This window comes from Solea solea, chromosome 18 (genome assembly GCF_958295425.1).
Source record: "Solea solea chromosome 18, fSolSol10.1, whole genome shotgun sequence".
Lineage (NCBI taxonomy): Eukaryota > Metazoa > Chordata > Actinopteri > Pleuronectiformes > Soleidae > Solea > Solea solea.
The window spans coordinates 5,473,139-5,500,085 of record NC_081151.1 but is presented as its reverse complement, the minus strand read 5'-3'; the positions used below and the strand labels follow the sequence as shown (position 1 = coordinate 5,500,085).

Here is a 26,947-nt window from a genome sequence, read left to right as displayed (position 1 = left end):
TCTAGCTCCATTGAGAATGAGCCGCAGAAGATGAAATGGGTGATTGCAGCTGTCCTCGGGATGATAGGTGTTCACTTTCCAATTTGGAAGTGTCAGCAAGTTCACTTAAATGTAAAAAGGTCACAGACACTTTGCATAAAGTCTTTCTTTCACACCGATCCTGGAGCAGAACCTGTGGTGAATAAAGTTGGTTTTGGTTCTTCAGTTTCTCCCATAGGGTATGTACAAAGGAGAACTTGTTCTGGAAAGTTTGTTTGTAGAACATTAGGCCTGCAACTAAAGATCATTTTGATCTTGAACACCTAAAAGATTATAATCAGAATTTCATTAAGTCTAAATACGAGCAAGTCAGTACTATAAGATGCAAACACGTCAACCAGAATGCAGACTTGGAGTGTCTTAAGTTTGAACGGAGGATTGCACCTTCAGACTTTGTCTTCATGGGGAAGATAATCAGCCATGAACGTCGCTCGTTTCCAACCAACAGTTCCTGATTAATCAGCTCAACTTAGCAGGCTAATCAATCTACCTCTAGTGCTTTTCATGTTTAACTTGGAGAGCAAAGAGTTTTCCCTCATTCTGCTCCCCCTCCCGCTCCTCCTCCTCCTCTACTGTGCACTCATAGAGAGCAACAGTCCTAAGAGGTGAATATAAAAAGCAAGTTTCCACAAGTTTAAGTCTGTTTCCAGTACATTTTGATGATTGGATTAGGGAACTTTTTTTCCCCCTTTTAGTTTGTAAAGTTTAAAATTTGCAAACACCAGATCTAATCAGTCCTTAGCTTTAAATTCTATCACATAAGTGTGATCTGAATAGTTGTAAAAGACGATGGTGTATATTTTCATGGATTCAAACGTATGTTGCAAACAAGCAAAGTCACATGTTAACGTCTCAGGAAGCACTGAACCCAAAAGCACAAATTCAGAGTTTCCAAAACAACATTTATGTATCAAAATAACCTAGGAGGCAAACAAGAGGGGCCCAGAAAACAGAGAGCAGGACATGTGGCATGGCGATCTGGCAGAGGGTGAACGAGAATGGGTTGTATTTGAAAGGGAGACTGAATGGGAGGCTGATGAGGATAATGAGGGCCAGGTGTGGAAGTGGGCGGGTAAGCTCAGGTGAGAGGGATGAGGTAATTGCAGGGCAGGCGGGGGGGGGTGGCAAGATCTGCAATGACAGGAGAGTTAGTAAAGCAGATGAACACAGGTTCAGTCTCTAAGCAGGTGACCCCGTGACAGTAACAACATTGTGTAAAAAGATGTTGCACAGACACTGTTTACCATTTTTAACTGACTTTTGAATCTGTTGGCCGTGTTTATTACAAACACATGGTGTACACATTTGTATGAAATGGACAGGGTTTGTTCAGTATTGGTTGCTTTCCTCCATTGAAAGAACAGGGGGAAAAGAATGAGATAAACACGGCTAAAAAAAACTTGACAATTCAACTCATTTTTTACTGTGTGAAAGTTTCACAAGGTCGTTTTGAGAGTCGCGTTAACACAATACGTGAATACAGATTTGTTTCCTTGTTCTACAAGTCACGGAGCACGGAGTCTTTAAGCGATCATTATTACCATACAAATAGACAGATCTATTTAACAACCCCCTTTTTATCGCATAACACTTATTCTTTAGTGTTACTCCCTGAAAGGCACTGAAATGTGTCTCACCCCTCATTTTTTTCCTTTTTTTTTTTTACATGGAAATCGTCTCCGGGTTGATAAAGGCTCAGAGCAATAGAAGAAGCAAGGCTGACATCTTCTTAAGAGATGATAGGAAAGCCAAATCAAATAGGATGGAGCAGTCACTCTTTTCACAGATAGGTAGCTCATTTCTTGTGGCTGCGAGTTTGCATCCCTAGTGGCGCTCTGCCCGGGAAAGATAGCTCACTTGGACTCCATTCATTATTTCTTTCCCTGCCTCCTCTTTTCACATCAACTTCTTTTCTTTTTTCTTTTTTTTTTTTTAGCTTTAATGAGTTGCATATTTTCTGCTCAAGCGTCGATGGAGATCTTTGGAATTTAGATTTGGAAACAAAAATGTTTAATCACAAGTGTTTTTCATTTGTGAAGAAGAGGCAAAAATCAATTACTCCCATTACACAATGCTGATTGGAAATGAAAGGAAGTGGTAGCGTTTTCAAACAAAGGCTCCGTGGTGGCAAAGATAAGTCACAGTCTGTCCCCGAGGTATGATATGTGGCTTGGCTTAATAAACAGTTGACAAAAAATTGCTATTAAATCCATGGAAAAGGTTCACTATGCTACTCCAAAGACACACAAATAACAGCATAAGTCAGTACTTGTAAAATCAAGTAAATAAAAAAGGAAAACTGACACCATATCTCTCATATTAGTAGACGTAGGGGCTGCAAAAAACTTATTAGTAAAAGTTGCAGGAACTTTTCCCATACATTATTTACACCACACCGACGAAGCCCTGTATGATATAGAGAGTCCGACGCTTCCTGGAGAGCACTTTGCTATCATATCCCCTCACATTCTCTGCAAATCCCTCAGAAATGTATTTATAAAAATTAACTCCTCTTGCAGAGAGGGCTCATTGAAAAGAAGAATTACATGAAAGATAAAACACTTTATCGCCAGTAAAAGACCAGACAATGTACGTCGAGAAATTGGGAAGATGGCAGAAACAATGAATATTAAGTGCCTAAGAATCTAAAGCTGCTGACTAAATTGAAACTGTATATCCTGAGGGGGCAAGGTTTCCAAATTGCTAATTACTGCCCCTGAAAGGGGGCTGTTTCTGATATGTTTGCTTTTGAAAGGCTGCTTCTTAATGAAGCAGTGGCTGAAGTTTTTTTTTTAATATTCCCACTCTTTGGCTTCCGGGGCTCTCTCTGGACTTTCCTCCCAGGCCAGAACAATGGCAGGCCCAGGAGCCCCAGCTTCCCCACAGGCTCCAGCGAAAGGAGGCCGGGGGCTGGGTACAGAGGGAGACACTCAGCATGCTGAAATATGGAGGCAACAGATAAGGTGGCAGCAGCACAGAGAGGCCCTCTCCCATGGGCCCAGGGGGAAATTTGCAGTTATTAAGAGGAAGATGAGAGAGATTGAATGGCTTTTGTGCTCATTTTCACAGACTTTTCTTTTTCATTATTTGGGTTGCCTTCATCTGAGAGATGAAAGAAGTGGTAAATGACTCCCCCCCCACCCCCCATTCAGAAACACACTGGATGAGAGTTGTCACGACACATCGTAAAACACTTATTAGCTCACTATTGTTTTAAAAAGGTGCGGATGGCGATGGGATTATTGTCATCGTACAATCTACAGCTACAGTAATTACAAATTTAACATGCTGTTGGATTTTGTCTGGAAGAAATTAACACAACGTTACCATACATGTAGATATGGAACAATAACCTTTAAGTCTTAAAGGCAACAGTGTGTACAGACTAATTTCTTCTCACATGTGGAGTCAAGAATCAATGTGCAAACCGTATCCTTGTTGATCTTGAATGAAACTTTCATATGCTATAATGACCATACAACATAATTATTTATTTATTGGAGCACAGCCAGAAAATACCTGGGAAACATGTGTGCAGTTTTAAAATAACCTTTTTTTTGTCACAAATCCAATCCAAAAACCCAACAGGCACAGAATTTGCCAGACATTAAAACAACAAAGCTTTGTGATGCCCTGAGACTGTACGTATTTAAAGCCGTTTGTTTAAAATAATATGTAGGAATGACATTAATTGATCTGCATATTATTCTACTTCCTCTTCCAGCCCAGACAGACATTCATTCAGCTCTAAGTGCCAAGTGGCAGAAAGTATTAAAAAAAAGGGGAATAAGTTTCCAAAGATACTTTCTCAAGTGAACCTAAAATAAGGTTAATATCCCCAAGTGGGATCAAGCTGGACAGCTTTAGATCTGCTGTAATGTGTTCCATGATTGAGAGGCAAAGTAGGAAAATGTCTTTTTATTGAGCTCTGTACAGATTGGAATGAGTTCACTCCACAGTAGAAGTAATATCACTATGATTTCATATTTATTCTTGCCTCACGTGTCTAAAGTATTTGTCCTAGCCTTAACTCTACTAGTTATTGTTATTGTGCTGAAGCATTCGTTGTTGATTTCCAAAACCTGGAGTCATAACATTTTTGATGGTGCTGTACAACACCAGGAAATGCTGTCAATACTGTAATATTAGATAAACAACATATAGGATATAAACTATGTTATCTGCAGTACGGCAGGGTGAGTTTGGGTCTCTTTCTGCACTGATGCTGTGCTGCTGTTCTGGTACTGTAAGGCCCAGAGCCACCAGGTCATAAAGGAACTTTGACCTTTAACTGCTGAAGCTTTATGTATGTATGTATATCTATAGAAAACAACTGAGCTGAGGAGATAAGAATAAATAGAGCTGTAAACAATTGTTTCCCCTGCTGATTTTGGTCAATCGATGTCAATTCAGAAAAATAAATGTACCCATACAATTTTTAAAAGCCCCCTCAGTCACTTCCCTCTGTTGCCAGAACTGTTTGGCTGACAGCAGCGCGGAGGTACGTGATTGGCTGACGGCAGCACGGAGACACCTGATTGGCTCACAGCAGGACGGAAGTGAGAACGGTGTCCCAGCTGTGCTGCTGAAAACAAAACAAGACAGGCTTCGACTGGTGAGTGCTCAGACACACTGGCTTATTGGCCGTTATACAACGACAGCTGTGCACAGTGTGTATTTATAATACACGTAGATCTATAACGCCGTGTTTACAGGTGTACTGTATGTCGCTAATTGCTCACAGCGGAGAGAAGTGTGGCTGTAGTTTGTCCTTGTGCTGAGCTCACAACATGCGAGTTGTTATGTAACAGTCCGCACTGACACTCAGCAGCCTCTGCTATTGTCTCGCTGCTCTGTTGTTATTAAGCGTTATAGCTGCTACATTAGCTCGTTATGATGATGGTGTGTGTGTGTGTGGGATGTAGCTGCTAACGACGTGCTAACGCTCAAACAGCCCGCGTTACTCAGATGGGGGAAAGCGAATGTAGCTCTGCTTTAGCATTTTCCCTCTTAAGAAGAAACATGAATATATATATATACACACACACAATGGGGGTAGACATTAAATAGTAATGGTAATAAACAGTAATTATTAGAAGGTAATGAGCGTTATGATAAACATTAAAGAACAAATATATGTTTCCGCCCGGTTTCGAACCGGGGACCTTTCGCGTGTGAGGCGAACGTGATAACCACTACACTACGGAAACTGATGTCTTTAATAGCCCGGTCAAAAAACCCAACAGAAATTGTCAAGTTACAGACATTAACAAACAACAACATTAAAATAGCACCATAATAATGATGCTGCCTGTTATTTATTTCATGCATAATATCTTATCTTTTGGTCACTTTGCAGACCATTCCAGTCACAGGGAGCGGCAAACTTAAAAGTGATCTTTCCATGTTCAGTTCTGACTAATGGAACTGACAATAAAAACAAATCCTGTGACAACATGGACTTACTTTTAGACTAAAAAAAACCCAGGTATGATGGCAGCAGACCTATAATACATTTATAAATAAAAATGAGCCAGCACCAATCACACCAACCAACACAGTTATGTAAAAGGCAATGGTGAATACATTTTAAAGATTATTTTGCAGTTAACCCCTATAACTGCCCCTCTATCAGTCATAGATTTTAGTAAGTCTCTTTCATCTTCAAGACGTCTCGCAGCACTACATGTGTTTGGGCAATGGTCATCAGCTTAACTCTGTCACCACACCACTGAAGTTTCCCCTGTTGTGTCTTGTCCTCAGCACCATGATGGATGAGCTGGTGCAGGACTTGGTGTCTGCACTGGAGCAGACCTCGGAGCAGAGTAAGCTGGGGGAGCTGTGGGAGGAAATGGTCTTGAGTCCACTGCAGCAGCGCAGGCAGATCCGCCGCCGCAGAGTCCGCAAGCGCTACCGCGAGTCTTCTCTTTATCCGACAGAGCACAGACGTTGCTGGATTGAGGCCTCAGAGTCCAGCTTGGACGAAGCCAAACAGTACAGGCAGGACTCTTCCTCAACCATCGCTGCCTCTTTGGCCAACTGCAGTGACTCTGATGACTTGACTTCAAACAACCGTTGGCACTCCATCATGAGAGGTCCAGCCAGGATGAGGCAGCCCTCCTGGCCAGAGTCTGACTCTTTCGCCGAGAATAATCCAGGACGGCCCCTCAGGAGGCGAAGGAAGGTCAAACGTATGACCTCAGGTGTCGCGGTCAGCCTGCAGCAGAAGTTAAGTATTTCTGGTGTGGATGGGAAACGGAGGTTCAGGCCGTCGAGGATGCAGCAATTGTCAGAATCGAAGAAAAGGTCTGGTGGTTGGATGGGAGCAGAGAGACATACTGAAGGAGCCAGACTGATGGGGAAGAAATGCTGGAAGAGAAAGATGACCAATGAGCATGGAGATGGTGCAGATGAAAACATGTCTGAGGGGTAATGTTGTATTTTCTTCCTTGTTTGGTCTTTCCAATAGACTTTTAACACACATGAATGTCATTTCTCATTTGGTTCCTCTGTGTGTTTGTGCTTTTTAATTGGGACAGCACGGTTAACACTTTGGTTAACTAGTAGAACCAAATATTTCCTTCCTCACTCTGACCTTTCATGACGGGTTTGCCCCTGAAATTGTAGCATTGAGGGTTAAAAGGATGACGCCATTACATTTTTAAAGATTTTAATGCACAACTGTTGAATTAATCTATCAATTAAGTTCATTATAATGATTTTTACAGAGACAGGCCTGCAAATAGTGACATTTACGTTCCAAGAAAGAACAAAGATGTGAAAATTCAACTAATTCCAACAAGCCAAATGTTAATCTCATTATTATCCAAGGAGTCAAGATTACAACCATTTCGAAAAAGGAGCTCAAAACTATGAAAGCCCTTTTTACCCTTTAAATGGAAAGTTACTAAGGCAGTTAAACCCATAACATAAAAGTCATGGGCATAACTACTATCAGACAGAAGCAATTAACAAGGCGACATTTAAGATGATCTATACGGCCTGTCTCCATCGAGCCAGTTGTCAATATTCAGCATGTCCTCAACTAAACCAAAAAAATGTATCACAATCATGCCACTCCACTTTAAAGTATTGAGTTGACATTAAAAATGAATGATAGAGTTCTTCATCCCCATCTCCTATAGCTGAGATGATCACCAGGGAGAGATCTTTGATAGTTATGCCTCCAGGCGTCTGCCAGCTCATTATTTCTTTTTGAGAAATATTGTCACAAATAAATAAGGGACTTGTGGTATTGATTTGCTTTGAAATGAATTTCTGTTTTGGGCTGGGTAATTAAACCCTGTCTTGTCCCAGTGTCCCATAGTCCACCCTCTTGTGTGCATTTTATTTAGCAGAATTAAACGTGGCTCATAATGTGGAATCACACTGGACTAAATAGTACCAGAATAATAACACAATAATCACATAATTAGCTGCCGTTACTTTAGCACCTTTAATTACTCACTCAGAGATTATGAAACAAATTGGAGAAAATGTGAAGAAAAAATGGGAAAAAACAATACAGTCATTCAATATAATTCACAATGTGGTGTTTTTAATAATAAAGATTGGTTTATATGCATTTAAACAACCGGGTACAGTATGCACTTGCTACTGGAACAGTGCATTTCCCACACCCGAAGGCATAGTACAGCATATTTCTTTGGTGATCTGGTTATCAGCTGATCGTATAAAAAAAACTATGTGAGAATAAGACATTTGAGGTAACCAGTAATGGGACAGACACAAGGCCTTACATCTTCTGGTTTCATTTGTGCTGACCTCCCTAGCCCCTAAACGGTACTTGTTTTCTTACTTTATGGAAAAATCAATAGCCGTTCTGACAGAAAACAGCTCCGGAGAAGAAATAAATGGGAACACCATGGCACGCTGTCAATCATTTCTCACTTACACAACGCCAACGCTCTTGATTGCTGCTCAGTAGACTGCCACACCATACGGCGGGTTCAACAATCTAATGGTTAAGCCCCGGCAGAGGCAAAGGATATGATTAAATGGCAGCAGTGATGAGGGGCTGACAGTAATACAACAGCAATATTTATACTCAGACAGTGTACGGCCCATTTAATGTCAGACACACAAGCCATTGTTGCAACGGCTTTTGAAACACTCAGGGTTTTTTGGTCTTTATTCATTCCATTAACCTTTTTTCATATGAAGTGTCTGGTCTCTTAAAACATGCCTCTCCTCAAGGTCACTCCTCTTATGTGCATACTGAGCAGAGCGTTGCCTTCAGCCACCCAAGTGCACACAGAGCAGATGTTGGCAGCTCCAGTTGGGCTCCACATACTTGATTAGACCTGGTCCAGCCTGCTGGCAGTGAGGCAACCTGGCACCCATGCTGGCCCAGCAAGCAGGCCTCACCTGTGGGTAGATGCTGTCCAAGCTCAGTCTTCAGTTGTGTGCCCATATTGGTGATGTTGACTTCAGCCCAGCCACTAAGGAAAAACAAAGCCCCCCCGTGAGCACTTTTCACTCACACTCCGCTTTATCGCACTGTAATTTATATTTGGAAAACTGTACAAGGAGTTTTTGGAAGGCAGGGCCGCATTTGCTGAAGTTAATTTTCATAAATCTCTGAGACTAATCCAATTACTAGAGCTCAGGGAGGGTTGGATAACCTTATAATCAGACACCCATGGAAGAGAGCATGGATTTGGGTTGGGGCAGCTTGTTTGAAGAGCCCACAGATCCATTGTTATCAGCACTCCCCCCCATTTGCCTCTGCCAATTCTTTATTTCTCTGCAGAATGAGCCCAGGCTCAATAAGTGGCAGCTCGCCTGTAATCTCTGTGCAAACTGCTCTGCCTCTCTCAGGAGCTGAGGATTATATCCTAATGATTAGTGCTCATCTGGATACTGTGTTTTGCTTCACCTCGCTGGCTTGTGTCATGCGGGGAGTTAATTTTAGCTCGAAAACAATGGAATGCAGTTTTTGTTTTTGCCCTTGCTTTTGTTTGCGCCACGGAAATATAACGTTAATTCTCGTTAAGACTTTGTTGTTTTTATGGCACATAATCCACAGTGTCTGACCTGGGAAAGTGCTATTTGAGCAGACTGTTTGCCGCGTGTGTTTGTTCATCCAACTCTGCAATTGTACCGTTTGACTTACATCTCCATTGCAGACAAAGGCCAAGTTTGCCTGAAATGTTTGTCAACTTTTCTTGACAAAGGTCAACGCTGAAGAAAGAGGATGCGTTCCTTTTTGGTACCAAGAAAAATGGGGTCCTTAATTATTCACAACATTAATTAGGCAGTACTTAATGGGAATGGTTTCACATCGGCCCTGTGCTGCTCCAAGCGACATCACATTACGCCGTTAATACAGATAAATACTTAATGGGTGTCTCTAATTAATTGTTTATACCTGTGATTCTTTTCAAACTTTGCACTTCCTATCGGAGTTCCTTTAGTATATTATATAAACAACTTTTGTACTTGTATTTGTCACAGGTTCTCAATTTCAATGCGGCTTCAAAAACAAAATGGAAGCGGTCGCTTATTGGAGAGCTTGTGGCTGTGTCCTCAGCTGATGTCAGTGTGCTCCAGATGCCAACCAGTGTGTCCGGTGGTGGTGGGGTAGGACGGAGGAGAGGCCTGGGGAATCAGTCTGGGGAGAAGGCTGAAGGGGTGGGACAGGGGGTGCAGGGACAATCCAGGGTTTCTCAGCTTAGGCCAGACATCTTCCAGATTCCCCGGAGAAGCCTGTGCCCTCTCACATCTGCTTCTCGTGGATTGCGAGGGGAGATGATGCACAACCATCTGGCCAGGAAGACACGCAGGCTGGACAGATATTTTTCTTACGCTGCCATAACTGACGGGCCTCAGCAATATGGCTAAACACTGTATCAGCACATATCTGACCCTGCAGCTTTCTTCCATAAGCAAGGTCAGGGATGATAAACAGGAAGCGAAAATACTCTCTCTCTTTCATAGGAAGTATTACGAGCAGTAGATTTAGTCTCATTGCTAGGGCTGGACAATAATTTGATAACAATACTGTGATATAATTTGATTTAGGTTATGTGAATATCCTTCCTGTGCAAACACACTTTGAGACATTACATTTTCTGTCCACAATTAACCAGTTTCATCAACTTTCACCCCAGAGCCTAACGTGATCTTTTATCATTTAATTAATTATTGATATCGACTCATTTGAGACTTAATCATGAGAGAGTTTATGGCCATATTGCTCAACCTTAGTTATTGTATATCTGTCTTATTGTAAAAGAAACAAAAATACTTGAAGACTCAAGTATTATAGAAGGTCAGAAGGTCAAGTGCTTTTAATCTCGACTCTTTATAGTTTACAGAAATGTTGATACTTAAATACAGACAATACATTTACATATATTTGAATTTTTATAAAATGCTCAGTAATTAAATCAAAATAATACACTGGACAACTCATGGGGAATAAATATGCTTTTGTTGAGGACTATTTTCACTTGTGGATTGATACACATCACAGAGTATTGATGGTTGCTTTATAACCTCATGCATAAATAGGACTTGTGTATTATGCTAACTGGAATTTAAAAAGGTGCTTTTGGAAACAGAAGACTAATTGACAGTAGTGTTCTACACGTGGCAACGTTTGCGTGTTCTTTTTTGAGCTCTTGCCCCTCTACTTCCCTCTCTTCCATCACCCACACCTCCCTGTGACCTTGGAGTGTCTGGAGGTCCCAGTCCAAGGTGGCTGAGGTGTGAGAAATGCAGAGAAACCCAGGGTGGTCTGGGTGAGCAGAGGGGGTTGCAGAGAGAGGGTGTGGAGGGTAACTGAGGTTGCCTTGAGGGGGGGTTGGTTGAGAGAAGCGGAGATGGAACAGGCCAGGCAATAAAAGGTGGCAGCCCACACAGCAGATGTTGGCCAGTTGTTGTGTGGAAGTGGCACGTCTGTGGGTCGCTCTGTGTATGGGGGGGCACACCCACAGCCAGAGGGAGGGAGGGGCAGGCAGGGGAATGTGTTTCGCTCTCCTGTCATCCTCCAAAACGCAGGCCAGATTAGATTGGAGCTGACAGCGGAGGATATTCAATTAGATTGTGCATGTCACTCAGTGGCTTCGATCAGAGTGTCTCCTCATGCCTTTGTGTTTGCTATCGCAACAAAGGAGAACGCAGCGCGCTCTGTCTTTTTGTGTCATTTCCATTTATGTCGACCTCTAGCTCCGGACTTCTTCATTATTGCTATCATTGAATGTTACATGTTAAATGTTGACATCGCGGAGGCCATGTACAATTTTTGATTTCCATTCTTCACTTTTCAGATGCTGCGTGACATGGTCCGACCTTAAGAAACCCACCAGGTTTTAGAGGACAAATCACAGCAGAGTTCTCCCTCCTCAGATGTCATTGATGTTAAAGAAAAGAGGTCAGCTCCAGTCATTCACATGTGATGTTTTCCCTTATTCTCTTCACAGGGAAACCAGCAGCACGTGCAGCAGTGACCCTGGCCTCTTTACCAATGATGAAGGAAGACAAGGTATAAAAAGAAAATACTTTAAACACATAGCTGTCAGGGCATCAGTGAAAGTAATGAAAACTATTAAGTTGACAGCTGATGATGAGCTTATTTATCGAGCAGAAAGATGTAGAGTTTTCAGATTTGGACAATAGCCTCCTGGACTCTGAGGGAATGCTGGGGCAAGAGAGGGAGGTTTTCAATACAATGGGCTGATTGCTGGGCATCCAGGCGCCTCTAATAAGACGTTGTCATGTCGTGTTAATGAGCGCTGAAGCCTTTGCTAATCTCATTAGCCGTGGCGGGGCCAGGCAGCCTCAGATTTAACAGTTGTCACTACACCTTGACTGTGAGAGGCATGGTTCCTGTGTACGCTTTGCTGACTGACAGGTCTGAGAGGAGCTGACTGTCCTCAAACAGAACAGTGCTGTGAGCAGAGTGGTTTCCTTTTTTCAATAATTAGGTTTTTGTCATTTTAAATGTGAATATCCTCTGGTAAAAATCATTAAATCAGAAAAGATTTGTTTTGTGGACATTCTGAGGTTTGGAAAACAGGATTATGGTGAATATGTGTATGTTTGGTGGCACTGCAGACCTAAACTGGAGCTTTAAGTGGATTAGGAGCAGCACCACAACGTTTAGTAATCGTGATATTGGAAATACACATTGGATAAAAAATATGATAGAAACACATGCAAATACAACATCTTCAGATGTCCCCTGTATGTACTGTAGGTGATGACGAGCAGAGTGACTGGTTCTTTGAGGGGGAGTGTGGAGCTGGGGCAGGCGTAGCCAGCTTGTTGCCCAACTGGGACTCAGATAACCAGCTGTCCCTCGACGATCACCCATCGCCCACTTTTCTGCAACCTGCACAGCCCTCGAAGAGAGGTAACGGAGGATTACTTTATCTTTTAGACGCAGAGTTTCCCCTTATCAACAGTAATGGCTGAGCATGTTACTTTGTGGAATTACAGAATAAATCATTTGTGTATTTGTCCACTACATTGGTTTCTAATATGTTAGATTTAACTTTAACATTTCTTTGCTTGTCCATAAAGCATGCAAATTCTCCCGATCTATATGTATAATTCATTTTTCCCTGTTGCAGGGTATCATTCACGGCTGAAACAGCTGCCAGGCTCTGCTGCCTGCTGCATCAGGAAGGACAGGAGGAGGATTTCCAGCAAGGTTAAAGCAAACTTGCATCTTTCACTCCAGCAGACATGCTGACTGAAAACATTCCGTATTTGTTTCTGTCTTACCGAGTTTTTTCAAATGTGTCGAACAGGGCAGCAGAATGCCTGTGTTTGTGGAGAGACTGAGACATTATTCTCAAGATCCTTACCAGAGAGAGTAAGTTGAACATTTGACGCACTGAGTTATCTGTCTCCGTCACTGTTTTGTGTCCAGTAATTATACTAATTATATCATTTCCTTGTAGCTTTTGGCGGCCCTCTGTAGGAAAACGAGACCGAAACCAGGTTTGTGTTAAAATACTAATTTATTTTTCTCTCATTATGAGTGATCCCACTTTATTCAGACTCTAAATGGTTAAAATTGTAATTGATACTTTCAATTTTCCAGTTGAAGCCTTTGTGCCCATTACCCATGTGTCCTATTGACATGATGTCAGAGAGATGTTCCTCCTCAATCTGCAGAAACAGGTAGTTGATGCCATGTTAAATAAAGCGGTCTCTCAGGGGCCCATTTCAGACGCCAGTCTTTTTCAATTAAGCTCAGTCTATTGATAGACACATCTGTGGCTCAGTCACTTATATGAGCAGAGCTTAGGTTGCTCTCAACAAAAGGAATCTGTGTAAAAATAATGCAACGTGTGTATAAAATGTGTGTGGATCCCCATTACACCTAGATTATGCTGTGAAGGAGGGCAACACTCACTGTTTGAAGGATTTTATAAGAGCTCATTTTCTTCAGTGTTCATTTCTGAAATCAACACGTGTTTAAAAATACACTTAATACACAAATAATTGTTAATTCTAAGCCTTTTTTGTCCTTATTGGTTTTTTACCTTCTTTGCTTTGGGGTCTTTTATTAAAACCTTATTTTTTTTTTTAGAAAATAACCAATGTGGTAAAAACCAGTTTTGTAATTATATTCATCATGAATGAATATTTCATTTTTTACATTATGTTAAACACGCTGTGCATGAGACTTTTGCCTCAGCTGTGATATGAAGAACTTTTCTATAACAACCTGTTTTAAAACTCCGAAGAGAGGAATTTAAATACATTAATAAGCTAAAAAACATTTGGTGGAGCATACAGAGATAATACATCATGTCTGTAGCAGACTGCTGAGACATGTCAGGAGGACCGAGGCTCCATTCTGGCCTCAAGTCGTAGCTGAAGTGGCATGAGACTGCTACGGCAGGATGCAGTAACACTTCCAGTTAATAGTTTTCAAGGTCACTGTCGCCAAATAGAGAAATACTTTCTGTTGATATAGTTGAAATGCAGATTCAAATCCCTGTATTTCGGGGGGACTGCACAAAAACATTTGAAAAAGGATTCATCCAAAAGATGTTTGTCAAAGCAGCTCATCGCTCCCAGTCATCCCTGGAACTGTTGGATCTGCATGCAGGACTATGGGGGACTATAGAGGAGCCGAGCAGCCCCCTTGGCCTCGAGACTGTGGGTCTCCTCATTGTATTGTTTCCACTCTGCCTATTTATGGTGCATTCTTAATTTTGTTTCACACACACACATTCTTTTCCCTGCCTCTCTGGGGTTATTTCACATAGTGCTTCAGCACTCCTTGATGAGGGGCAAAAACACGGCTGCTATGAAAAGCCCCCGACTTCTTAGGGCTTTCTTTTCTAAACTGGCCCTTTCTTCTCCACCTGAAAGGTTCCTTCAGATTCCAGTTTGAGGCATTGTGAATACTAATTTCTCTCTATTAAAAAGCCCTCATATCCCTGCCATGCTCTCATTTGAATGGTGGACTCAGGGGAGACCTCTTAATTCCTTTATAGCGGGATTCAAGACCCTTCACTTCAAAAAGTATAAATCATACTCCCAAATGAATGAGGGAGAGAGGGGGGGGGGATTGATGAGAGGGGCTTCTGATGTGTCCCGTTGGAAGGCACGAGCTGACTCTATATCCCAAAGCTGCTCAAATCCACTCTCTAGTGAGATGGCTGCTCTGTCCTCATGACCCAGCTCCATGCACGGCCTCCGTTTACCTCCTTTAACTCCCCCTTAAATTACACTCGTACACAAACACAAGGCAAGAACAATCAGAAATTTCACTTTGCATGACAACGTTAAGAGCAGGAATAAGCCACTGTTGCATTCTCTGAAACTTTCCAACGTCCACTCTCGATCTCACTGCACTTTATTTTCATTTCTTCTGAACGTCTTTGCCCGTGTGATCGATTTCTAGCCGGCGAGCTTCCATACATCTGACTTTTCTTTGTTTCCAAACACCCTTGAGAAAGTGTTTTCTCTGTGGGGAGAGTGTAAACATTAATCTTGCACTGCAGCCAGGTTGAAATGATACTGTATTAATAAAAGCTGTCATCTCCCGTTTGGCGCAGGTTGACGGCAACAATCAGAGATTTGATGTTAAGTGATAAAGGCTGTACGGGGTTGCGTGCTGTTTATCCTGGTATCGGCGTGTGAAACGGTGCAATGCTTTGTGGGATTTGGCTGTAATGCGCCCGCACGATAGCCACGTTAAAATGCATAACTGTCTCCCACCTGAACCAGGCGGCGGCAGCTTTTATCTATTGACTTATTTATTTCTAAATGACACTTGTGCTTGGAGATAAATCATAGTCTTACACCACTCCCTTCCCAGTTTTCATTTTAATTGTAAGATCTCGGTGTCAGCAGTTAGTATATTGGTGTGAGTGGCCTATTGATTATTGATTTGGAGCTATTGATTATGTTCCCTGGAGACCCTAATCCTTTCTGATTCATTTGAATACCTCTATTAATCTTGAGATCCTCCTCACACCTGAAGCACCATGTACCCTAATGAAAATAGATGGCCATTTTGTAGCAGCAGCTCCTCACTCGTCTTTTGCTTTATTATATTTAATTGATATATTTGCTTTTGGATGTGGGCACCAAAATTGCAATTGACCCTGTGTCAGTGCTGTTTTATTTTGTACCCCAGGGGATGGCCGTGCATTTAAAAGTGTCTCAGATGACCTGAAAAATCCATCTTGGAGACTTTTTTCCCTCCGCGTCCTTGTGCCTTTGTTAGACTTCTGTCGTCGTTTCACAGCATTTTTCATTGCTCATTGCCTTCAAGTCAATCTTTGTTTTCTCATCACCGTTTCCGTATATTTAGGTACAGAACAACAGGCCAACATCTGTCGAGCTGTTAAAACTGATGAAGTAGCAGATGTTAAATAAATAAAAGAGTGTTCCTTCAATCTTACGCTCAGCCATGTAACATGCTTATAAAAAAGCCTTTAGGTTCAGATTTGAGATGTTTTGTCTTGGTCAATGATCCAGCTGATGATGTTCTCATGTTTGATTAGCATTGTGCTGAGTGCCTCAGTGGACTCCTGGCGGCCCCGGAGCTTCTCAGCAGCAGGGGGAGGGCCCTCGCCCTCCCCCTCCCTGCAGGCTGCTGGGGGCCCGGGAGTGTCTCGGCCTCTGTGTAATGAGGGGAGAGATGGAGGGATGGGCCTCCACACATTAAGACCAAATGCATCAGGGTCTTACTTTTAATACCGCAGGCGTGCCTTGTGAAATAATGCGACGTTTAACGTGGATCGATTTTCGAATTAAAAAGTTAGTTCGCAAAGATTTACTGTGGGGAGTTCAATGCCTGAGCTTTTTATCAGGGCCGCAAATGGCTGGTTATGTGCTATCCGACAGAGGTACGATTGAGGGATCGATAGGCACGTGATTTACTAACTGGAGTACAGCTAATCAATAAGTATAAAAGTAAATGAAATATGCATTACTGGGATTTTATTAGAGAAGGGTAGCAGGGAGAGAATAACGGTCAGGCCATTTATTTTTATATCTATTGATTATACAACATAGAGACTTCGCTCAAAGCGCGCCCCGCTCTCGACAGCTCTCGACACCCCGCGCCTACACACCCATCATGTGATTTATGGGTGTTGGGGTCATGGAACATGCTGCCTGTTAAAAGGCTGCCCTGACAGGGCCTTTTGGTTGCATGTGCTGGTTAGAGCTGGTGAGCCCACAGTCTGAGATGAGCCACGCTGGCTCTGTTGTTTTGCGTTCTGTCATTTATAAACATACCATACCATGTTGTTCCCTAAATCCACCCTGAGATGTTGCCTTGTTATTTATAATAAGCAGAACATCTCAGATTTTTACCTTCAATATTTTATTTTCTGTCATTACCTCCCCATATACACAACATGCTTTTTCGCAACATCTCTATTTGTTACATCTTTAGGACCTTTTCTGGCATAAACACTGTCCTCATGGAGACCAAAACCTGGTCCTAATGAGGCAGAACTGTGGGTGTGTTCGGGGGGCATAGAGCAAGTGTTTATGTGTACTCTGCAATGACTCATGATATACCTCGACACCTCTCATTATATATTATCTGGGGTGAAAACATGGATTAATGAAGGAAAATTAAGTTTGTGGGCAAAACAAGACACTGTACAGAGATGAGGCTAAAAATGTATACCGCAGTGTTTCCGTGTATTGACTTCTGTGAAGCTTGTATGGAGAGATTGTGTGTAATGTTTGCTGTTTTCTGTGTGTGTGTGTGTGTGTGTCTGTCCAGGCAGATGAACCTCACCCCAGGATTGTCATGCACAGGAAACTTCAGGAGGAGTAGGGACACGGACTCTGTGTCCGTCACATTATCAGGTAACACACACACACACACCAGCGCTTGTGGCTAAGGAAGTTGATCCACAACTTTGGTTCAGGCCTAATTATCTAAATATTTCTTTTACAGCCATGACAACTGACAATGAATCCTATTGACTGTGGAGATTCTCTGACTTTGTAGCCATTTAGAAATTTCAGGTTTAAATTAATTTAATTAATTAATTCAGGTAAATCTAATAATCAAAAACTTGCTCAACTCTCCATCTGCCTCAGCTGTTCATGGTTGTTAGTGCTGAAAATGGTAGCGAGCCAACATGCTAGACTACAGCAGTCATGTTTCAGATAAATGGAACTCTTCTGTCATTAATTTGATTATTTACACCTGTGATTTTCCTACTGTGACCTGTCAAAATGGCCTGTCCCAGCACTGTTATTGGAGTATGGTAACAAAGTTATTATAGCTGTATAGCCAAATTTATTTTATAATTCCACAAAAAAAAACATGACAGAATGTAAAACAGTTGGCGAGTTAACAGCAGAGGAAAAGTGTTCCGTTAGAAGGCGGCTGTGTTGCATCTGGAGCTTTCTGTTTTGTGTTGTGCTGTTCGCCCTGTTGGAGGTGGTGTCAAGCAGCGGCCAATGTGTTTGTCTGGACCAGTGGATCTGCCCCGTTTCATTAGACTGATGGCTCGGGGGCCTTGTGTCTTTGCCGGATTGAAATCTGAATTGGTTTGTCCACCTTTTCTTCTGCGTCCCCTCTTGGTGCTTCAATCCTGCAGCTGCCGTTTGTCATTTAAATAACAAATGCCGGTGGTTCCCTGATTTAGTGAGGGGTGCAGGCCTCTGATGTATATTAATATTGCCGCACAGTGCGCTGTACCGGGGTCCATCATTCATTTGGATAAAAGAGGTGGAATTTAAAAACAGCCAATGCTTTACTTGGATACAGATTGCATCCATTTATTGCACTGAGTGATGGAACAGCCAGTAGTTCTGTCCTTCACCTCCCCATCGCTGAACCTCTCCCCATAAAAATAAAAAAGGATTCACCCCTGACCCTTAAAGACCCCTCATATTCAACATGCGGAATCAGGGGCATCCCTCAGTCTCTCAACAGTAAACAGATCCGCTGTCTGGTGGATGTTGTGTTTTTTAAATCCTAAATAAATGGATTTTCACAAATAAAATACATTAGAAGTGGTATCTATGCAAAAACAATCAAGTAAATCATACTATTGTATATTTGAATGTTTTTTTACCTGGTACAATTGACAAAAAAAATGTTCCCTGATGGTCACATCCCCCCCTCTCAGACCTGTTCAGAGTGTTTTCCTGCTTCTTGAGTCTAGTGCCCCCCGTCCACTGTGATTTATCATGCATTCTATGTCGTCCAATGTCAGTTTCTGCAGCTGCAACTGCTCTATATAAATCTTTACTTTGGCAGCCTGCTGCACCATGTCTCTCCTCAGTAATCTCACCACCGCACAGGAGATGCACATTCACTCTGACAAGCCTTCACACTCTCTGTGTACAAATTTTGGTTGGTTGCCGTTGTGACACAAACGTTTGACATAAATGACACGAAATCAGATTCAGGTCTTTGTTGAAGTGGAGTCGTGCTATGGTAAACATCTGGTTTGCATGGTAAGATTGTTTACCGCGCTTAGCAGCGAGACCGGCGCTGCTCTTAGTGAACACGACAGGCGAGTCTTTGTTCGAGTTGGCCAGAGGAAGTGGATTGTTGTGTGTGTTAGTGGCTGATTTGAAACTCTGTAATCAAGAGTGAAAATGGTCTGTGTATTGAGGTGTCTTCCAGGGCTCCGTGGGGAATTACTGCAGCGGTACCCAGCTGTTGCTTTGTCTTCTCTCTTTACCCTTTTAGCACTTCCACAGCAGTGCTGAAGCTGGTTGTGAAAAAGAAAGGGGAAAAAAAAAAACACAACACAACTTATCAAGCCAGGTATCTGTTTGGATTAGATGACCGCTCCATTTCTCAACCGTAAATTGGCCATCTTCTACTTTTCTCAGCACCATCAATCTGGAAATCCAAGTGAATCCAACAAATCCTTTCTTGATATAGAACAGAGCAGCTCAGCTCTTTTTTTATTTACGTTATACAATAATACATAACTATATTACACATTGTGTTTGATCAATTAAGGTGGATTTATATTGGCTTAACTTTGAAGATTCAACAACACACACTTATTAACACTCATATAGCATATAGATATATGTATGTAGATATACAAATTCCACAATTTTGGGAGAATTATTTACATGGCAGAGATGAATCGGTGTAAAATGTAAAGATCCTGATAGATAGAGACTGATGAAATACTGTAATTTCACTCCTCCCTTTCTGTCTCCCACGATGCCCTCTATCTTTGTAAAGGAATCATGGTCATAAATCCAAACTTGGACTATGTAGTGTGCTACATTTCTGGACGAGCGAGGAGTAAATGAATAGGGTTAAATTTAGTTTGCTTAATCGTGTCAAACGCATGTTATCTCCACGTGCTGCTAAGAGCCACAGGAGAGTAGGTGCCCACGTAGAGGCCAGCCTGCCCCTCAGTCAGCCCCTGCCGCCTTTGTCTTCACGTGTCTCCTTGCCCCGAACAAGATGGCTGCATGACAGATCACCTGCGTCGGCGGCCCGCCGTGTTCCTGCCCGGCGGTCCGGCCCCCTCTCATTAATGCCCAGGTTGGTGTGAGGGCTGTATGGCAGCACAAGACAAATAACGCTACCCCTCAGCCATCACTTCTGCTGACAGAAATGCAGCCCACCGCACTATTTCGCCCTCTCCGGCTCCACTCCACACCCTGCCTGCGTCCTTCAAAATCCCCCCCCCCCCCGTCTCAGTCTCCCGTCTCCGCCTGCACCTGCCTGCACTGCTCCACCAAACTTTCATGGCGCTTTTGTGTTGCTGGAGGCTCAGCTAAACACTTAGAAACACAAGTTGATGTAGTGTAACCACCATCCTGCTGCTTTGTTAAACCCGTGCCAGTTGTTTTCGTCGATATATCGAGGTTTTAGCAGCTCAGTCTCTCAGGTGCTTTTGAATTCACTTGTATGCAAACCGTCTTACCAGGGGCTCTGATTTGAATGTCCTTTTTTTTCCATTTATGTGTGTGAGTGTGTGTGTGTGTGCGCACATGAGTGAAAAGGAGGGCGAGGGAGAGCAGGAGAGAGAAACACAAAGGCTAATCATTAAAGAGCTATTCAGCCCTGTTCATTTAAGTGTGGGAATCAGCAGGCCCATTACTGTCAATGTGTAATTAGCTGATTAATAAACAGGGGGATGGGGGGGGGGGGTTCTCCAGGAAGGCCTTTAATGATTGTTTTTAGAGAGCATCACATGAGAGCTTATTAAGATGGTAAAATGGTTCCATTCAACCTCCCATTATCACCCACAACAAATACATGTACTCTAATTCTGCCATGTTCTCCCCCCCCCCCTTTCAATTTATTACATTATAATAAATCTTAGTTTACCTTTGCTTTATTTAAGCTGCTGGTTGTTTGCATTCATCACTTTTATTTGTACACACACAGTAATATCCCGGGGGAATAAAATGTGAATTAACCGTGTAATAATGTAGTTATTTTTACCACTTATTTACTCCTGCTCTGTACTCAAATTTGAGATAATTGCATATTGAGTATTTTGAGCACCACTATGATAGATATTTTAAAGTTTTTCTTTAATTGCAAGCAGTTTTAAAAAAGTATTGTTAATACCATTTCTTTTTGTCTTTTGGGCCTCATTAATAATTATAAGCAACTAGATTAAGCTGCCTGACAGTGTCTTAGTCGTTTTAATACTAAATCATGTTCATTTTGATTTCCTTAACTTTTAAAAAAGCAGGGTTTTGAACGACTTCTCTCAAATTGAAACTAATGTGTCAACAGTTTATCCTGATTCTGACCTTAACCTAGGATAGAGGATAAGGATTTGCTCTGTACGTGCTGACACACTTCCAAACTAAATGTTCCCGACCCTTTTCTTTGCGTCTGCCAAAATAAGACATTTTTTCTTTACTATGTTTAACCTGAGTGTTTGGGTGGAACCTCAGCAACGGTTAGTCATCGTTCCCTCAAGAAATATTAATCAATTATCTTGCCCGCCGGATCAGTTTGGGGAAGAAGTCATCTGGAAAGAGGCACAAGCAGATATAATGGGAACGAGCAAAAGCACATGCCAGTGAATGCTGTAATGCCTAATCCTCTGAGACAGCCCAGAGCCACAATGTCACTTCTAGTTCCCTTGTCCTCTGCTCTGGCACTGCCTTGCAAATGTCTTGTGTGACCGCCACTAACTTTTGTTTTTGGGGGTGGTGGTGGGGGAGGGGGAGATAAGGAAAAGATTTATTTATCAACGCGAAGTAGGAAAGCGGGAACACATGATAGGGAGCGCAACTGTTTGAGAGTTTGTCTCTCTTCTGGGAAAATTGGCCGTGTTCCTGTTTCAGGTGTTTTCCTTCACTTGTAGAGACGGAGAGCTTTAAAGGTGAGCGAGATCGAGAGAAAAGAGGCTCGTTAAAAAGGAAGGGAAGTCAGTGAAGACGACAGCGTGTGATGAATGGAGTTGAAAACATACAGCTTCTTACAGCCTAACTGGAGGGGGGGGGGGGCAAGAGAGAGAGAGAGTTAAGCCATAAGAGCAGCACAGATTGGCCTTTTAATAACCATGTCCACAAGTTATATGGGGCCAAATTGGATTTGGCTCACTTGACCAAAACCTCATTAATATTTAACCTAATAGAAGAGGATTGCTTTAAACTTTTATTTCAATACATCTAAAATATGGAGACGTCCGTGAGTCATGCCCTAAAGGAAATCTTTCTTTGTGAGTTAGTGAATTGAAACAGTGAAGGAAAAATAATTGATTTATGGGTCATTTACTCGGTTTGTTCTCCTGTTGTGTAACATGTCCAGAATATGATGCATTTTCCTTTTTCCCCCCTCTGCAGCTTGCAACTCATTTCATAAGGACCAGCAGAGAGAAGGGGCTCAGGGAACCAGTAACATCTTAAATGTGGAGGCAGCAAGAGCAGCCGCTCTCTCGCAGCTTTCACGGCCTGAGACTTTTTTCGTGGCTGACCGCGAAGACACCTGAACACTCCGACTTAGAACGTGACAAATGGACACTGTTGTGCCTGAGAATAAAAAAAAAGACTTCCTTTCCTTACACAAACTTAATGACAAAGACAAAAGACAAAAAAAACGCATGTTATTAGCCTTCAAATCAGCATGTCACTGCTAGATCCAGACAAATGTTAATGCAATCAAGCCTCCATCAAGTCCTCCCATCATCTGCTCAGATTTAAGCGGATCCTCGCTCGACTCGAGCCGCGGCAGCCACTCCCCGTTACCACATGCAGCCTCCAGGCCACCTGCCACCACACAATCCAGCAATTATGTCCACTCTAGTGGCGCTGCGTCTCACAGTGGGAACACTGGGAGCGCGGTCAGGTGAGGCTGAGTGGCTGGGGGCAGGAGTCTGCTCTACTATGTGGCAGCAGCATCAGCAGCACGTAGCGACTACCTCTGAGAGAGCGGAGCATCAGAATGTTTAGCCGCCTCACGCTGCTACCAGGTTCAGAGCGGCGACCACCAGTCGAGAGCCACACAAAGTACAGACCTCCTATTAGCATGGATTTGAAAAGCTACAGTTTGTACAAAGGTGCTCATTAGCACAACACAGAGGGAGTGTAGTCGCGGTCCTCGGAGGCCTGCCTCTGTTCTCTGCAGCTCACCTTCCACATTCAAATTCCCACCCCCGAACGTATTTAAGTTCAAGGCCAGTGGCAAAGTCTGTTTGAACTGCCTGTTTTTCAGCAGCACTGGATTTTTTTGCTTTTGGAGCTGTGCAGAGAGTTGGATGAGAGTCGGAGGAGAGGGGATGGAGGAGCTCCTGGAGACGGCAGAGGAGAGTTGTACACACTATTTTCACCTACCCTTGGGGTATACATTTCCCTGACTTCCCTTGGTATTAGATGCATTAAAAGATCAGTGGCAGCATACAGTGAGATCAAACACAACAGTTCTGGCCAAGCTGGCAAAAACAAGCAGTATTTCCAGAAAAATTAATTTCTGTGTAGAAGTCAAGTGATGCACATTCTGCTTTAACCTCACCTGATACAAGGAGGGACATGTGTACACCATTTAGTCAAATGATCTGCATAATTATCAGCCACATATCAGGCGTCTTTTCCGACACTTTAAAGCCTTATTTAAGTGAAGAATTGCATTTAGCAGAATGAGGTTTGCCAATTAATGTGAGTTATATGTCTGCAATAATCTGTCTGAGAAGGCTTTATGTGATCATGCTGGGCCAGGGATGACATTTACAAATGCTGTGTGTGCACACTCGTCTTAATGGATGCCTCACATAAGACATCCTGCCACAGGAATCAGTCAAAGTGTTAAAGCAGTGAGGAGCAGTCCGGCCCCCGACCCGCTCTGCCGCTGCAGCTTTCCCGGGGAGTCGAGCCGGTGCCGCGGGCCCAAAACCTGATAAACAAGAATAGCACGGACGGAGGGAGGGGGGGGGGGGGGGGGTCGATGTTCCAAAACAATAAGTGATCCATTTATATTGATGGCGTCTTTCACACCATTTTGACAAGTATTGACCGCGCAGTGTTTTAAGGAGAGCTTTCTCGTATCTGGCAGTCTTGTGTGTTTTTAGTGCCGAGGCGCAGACGGGAGAGCGAGGGGCATCAGTTCAGACACATTTCATTTACTTCCAGGAGGGAAACGCCTCACGTGCCTCTCTGGTAATTAGCAGCCACGGCGATGACATCTGAGCCAGACCCCCGTGCCCCAAAATGAGATTTCCAGTGGCCAGGAAGTGGTGCGAGCGGCTTCCGTGCAGCCAGTCAATTGCCCTGTTACAGTTAAGGAATCCAGCGGGCTGGTACCACTCATATTTCATCCCAGGTAAAGATTACCTGTCAGGCCCATGGGAGATGTATTGATCTGTTTTCCTTTTTCCGCCAAGCAATCACCTGACAAAGGCACCTAGGAGGCGAGTGAATGAGTGATGCCTGGCCTGTTTCGCTCCCAACATGGTGGCTCCGAGTGTCCACTGATGGGTGGAGAGGTGATGAGGAGGAGGAGGAGGAGCAGAGATAATGCAGTCATAAACTCTGTTTGAACTTCCTCTGTATGCACACGGGGGTGTGGCCTCCGTGTGCCCCTGAGGTCACAGGTCAGTGGGGATTTTGCTTCTTTTTGTCATTATTTTTGTGCGTTTTGTTCTTTGCGATGTTGCGATGACAGGAAACACACGCAGGAGAGGCTCTCTGGTTCCTGTGAGTCGCCGTAGTTCTGGGCAACTCTCACACAACCAAACTCAAAACCGCGTGACAGTGATCCATGTATCTGACATTATCTCATGTTTTCACGGCAGCTAAAAGAAGAAAAAAAAAATATTTATATATTTGCCTTGTTGGATGGAATGTTACAGTTTATATGATCCATGAAGCCATGCATTTAAAGTGATTGCAGTGTATAAAATGTGCAGTATTTATGATGTATAATGTATAATTATAGGTCCATTTAGTTGGAGGATTTAGATCATTCATGTCATTAAATGCATAAATTAATTTTCACGATAGATAGTGCAGTAGATATAGCGCCAATTTTTTTTTACTATCACATTTTTTTAATTTCATTTACAAGGATTTAAATGTATCGCCCTGATATCGGGGGCTCTTAGGCAGCTATCTACATTTGATACGTGGTACAAATAGCGTCTTATCTCATAGGCTGTTATCTTGATATTTAATAGCAACGGAGGCATGCCTAATTGCTTTGCAAATGATCTAAAGAGGATTACTCCTCCCTTAGAAAGCACGGTGTCACTAGATGTTAGAGAGACATTACATTATAGTGGAGAAATTCAGTCAGTGTTGCTCTCGCCGCAATCACTTGGTGTAAAAGTCCAAACAGTTGTCGATTTGAGACGGATTCTCCTGCTTTTGTATAAACTCTGTATCAAATTGCACTTCTGAGTGTATGTGATGTCGTGTACGGTGTTATGCAGTTGCCTTCATGTCGCAATAGTACGTCATGTTAATCTGTGTTATTTAAAGAAACAAAGGGCAGTTGGCCCTTGTGTTTCGCAGTTACTGAATTTCTGTGTAATAAATTAACTTTATTGATCACAATGCTGTGAAATGTGTATCTCCCTGACAGTCAAGTATGATTTCTTTGTCGCCTGGTCGTAGGTTTTTGTGCAACACATGTCGCTGAATGATTAATTAGTTGATAATCAAAATTGACCATGAGATATCCAGAATTTTTTTTTATTAATAGTATGACCTTTATTTAAAGCATAATTGAGGTTAAATATCTCTTTTTCCAAGGAGTCAGACAGCAGCACATTTAAGATTTTCTGTTACAATGGCACAAAAAAAATGTTTTCTTTGATGAATATTCTGCTCTTTTAGATGAAAACAAAATCAAACGTCTGAATGTTGCTGCTTGGGCCTCAGGAACTCAAAGACAATGACTTGCTTCTTTATTTACTCTTGGTAAAATTGAGAATAAGTGAATAATGACACAGGAGATTTTCTTGAATTTGAATGTAAGAGTTGCTGACGGAAGGATACACTCGCTCAGCCACTGGAGATTATCAGTAGATCCCCCCTGAATGCTGACGGTGGTATAGTCACTCTGCTACATGTTGAGAGTCGGAGCAATTCTCCCCGCTCACCGGTGGTCCACGGTTACAAATCACATCATCAGCTGTCTGAGCACCCACGGCCACCTCTCCTCCACCAGACTGATGGTGAAAGGGAGGAAAAATCAATGGTTTCCTCTCGTCAGAAAGAGTTTGATGGCACCCTCTCTCTCGCTCTCTCTCTGCACGTTGAGAAATTGAAAGCTGGTTTTGAACAAACTGACAGACGTGAACAGACTGGAGTCTCTCAAGTCGATATGACTGATTTCAATCTGCTTGCTTTGCTTGTGAGGTATCAGTTTGGCCCTTTTTTTAAAAAAAACAACCAAAAACACACCACGAGGGAGAGAAGATCACAGTGATCGGGGTTGAGTTTCCTGTAAATGATGGTTTTTCGTCGTCAGACTGACTCAAAGGCTTCTCTGTGTAGGTGACCCTGTGAAAAAAACAGCAGCAGCCGCTTTTCTTAGCAGTCACCCCCTCAGGAGTCTCCCTCCATCACTTCTCCCTTATCACGACGGTGACACACTGCAACTGTGAAGCAAGGCTTCCATCCACCGCCTGTTCTGAAATGAGCAAGCATCACTGATTTTTTTCTTCTTCTTCTCCCTCCCTTCCTTCCTTCCCCTGCACACACCGACACATTTTCCACCCTTTAATGGGAAAATTCAAATATCACATATCAGCTAAAGCCAACATTCACTTAGCGAGAGATAACACGGATGTGTCTCATGTATCTCTCCCCCCCCGTGCAGATCTGACAGTGAAACTTGGTGTGTACATTTCTGTGTGTGTGTGTGTGTGTAGCCTGTGCAGTCACTCTTTATAGCATGTGCCTGCGTTGATGTGTGTGTTTGAGGGAGAGCAGATTCCGGGGCATCTGTGCTTGTCCTGCTGCTTGTGCGGCGTCTGTACGCCGGCGTCATCCC

At 42.8% G+C, this 26,947-nt stretch overlaps 1 protein-coding gene and 1 non-coding gene across 3 annotated transcripts in view; one reads left to right on the top strand and one right to left on the bottom strand.

Moving 5' to 3' along the window:
* LOC131444787 (G patch domain-containing protein 2-like) overlaps nt 1–23,786 on the top strand; it is a 28,814-nt gene extending 5,028 nt beyond the window's left edge. The window contains exons 2-11 of one of the 2 annotated variants that reach the window (XM_058615438.1): nt 4,514–4,654; nt 5,803–6,468; nt 11,487–11,548; nt 12,263–12,418; nt 12,639–12,718; nt 12,819–12,883; nt 12,972–13,011; nt 13,115–13,194; nt 17,279–17,364; nt 22,303–23,786. In XM_058615438.1, coding sequence (XP_058471421.1) covers nt 5,807–6,468; nt 11,487–11,548; nt 12,263–12,418; nt 12,639–12,718; nt 12,819–12,883; nt 12,972–13,011; nt 13,115–13,194; nt 17,279–17,364; nt 22,303–22,448 — 1,377 coding nt within the window. In that variant the 5' untranslated portion in view covers nt 4,514–4,654; nt 5,803–5,806 and the 3' untranslated portion in view covers nt 22,449–23,786. The remainder of the gene's footprint in view (nt 1–4,513; nt 4,655–5,802; nt 6,469–11,486; nt 11,549–12,262; nt 12,419–12,638; nt 12,719–12,818; nt 12,884–12,971; nt 13,012–13,114; nt 13,195–17,278; nt 17,365–22,302) is intronic. The other variant, XM_058615439.1, reaches the window with a different exon arrangement.
* trnav-cac (transfer RNA valine (anticodon CAC)) lies at nt 5,177–5,249 on the bottom strand. Its single transcript has one exon. It is a non-coding gene; the product is annotated as a tRNA-Val (tRNA).
* Nucleotides 23,787–26,947: the final 3,161 nt, after the last annotated feature.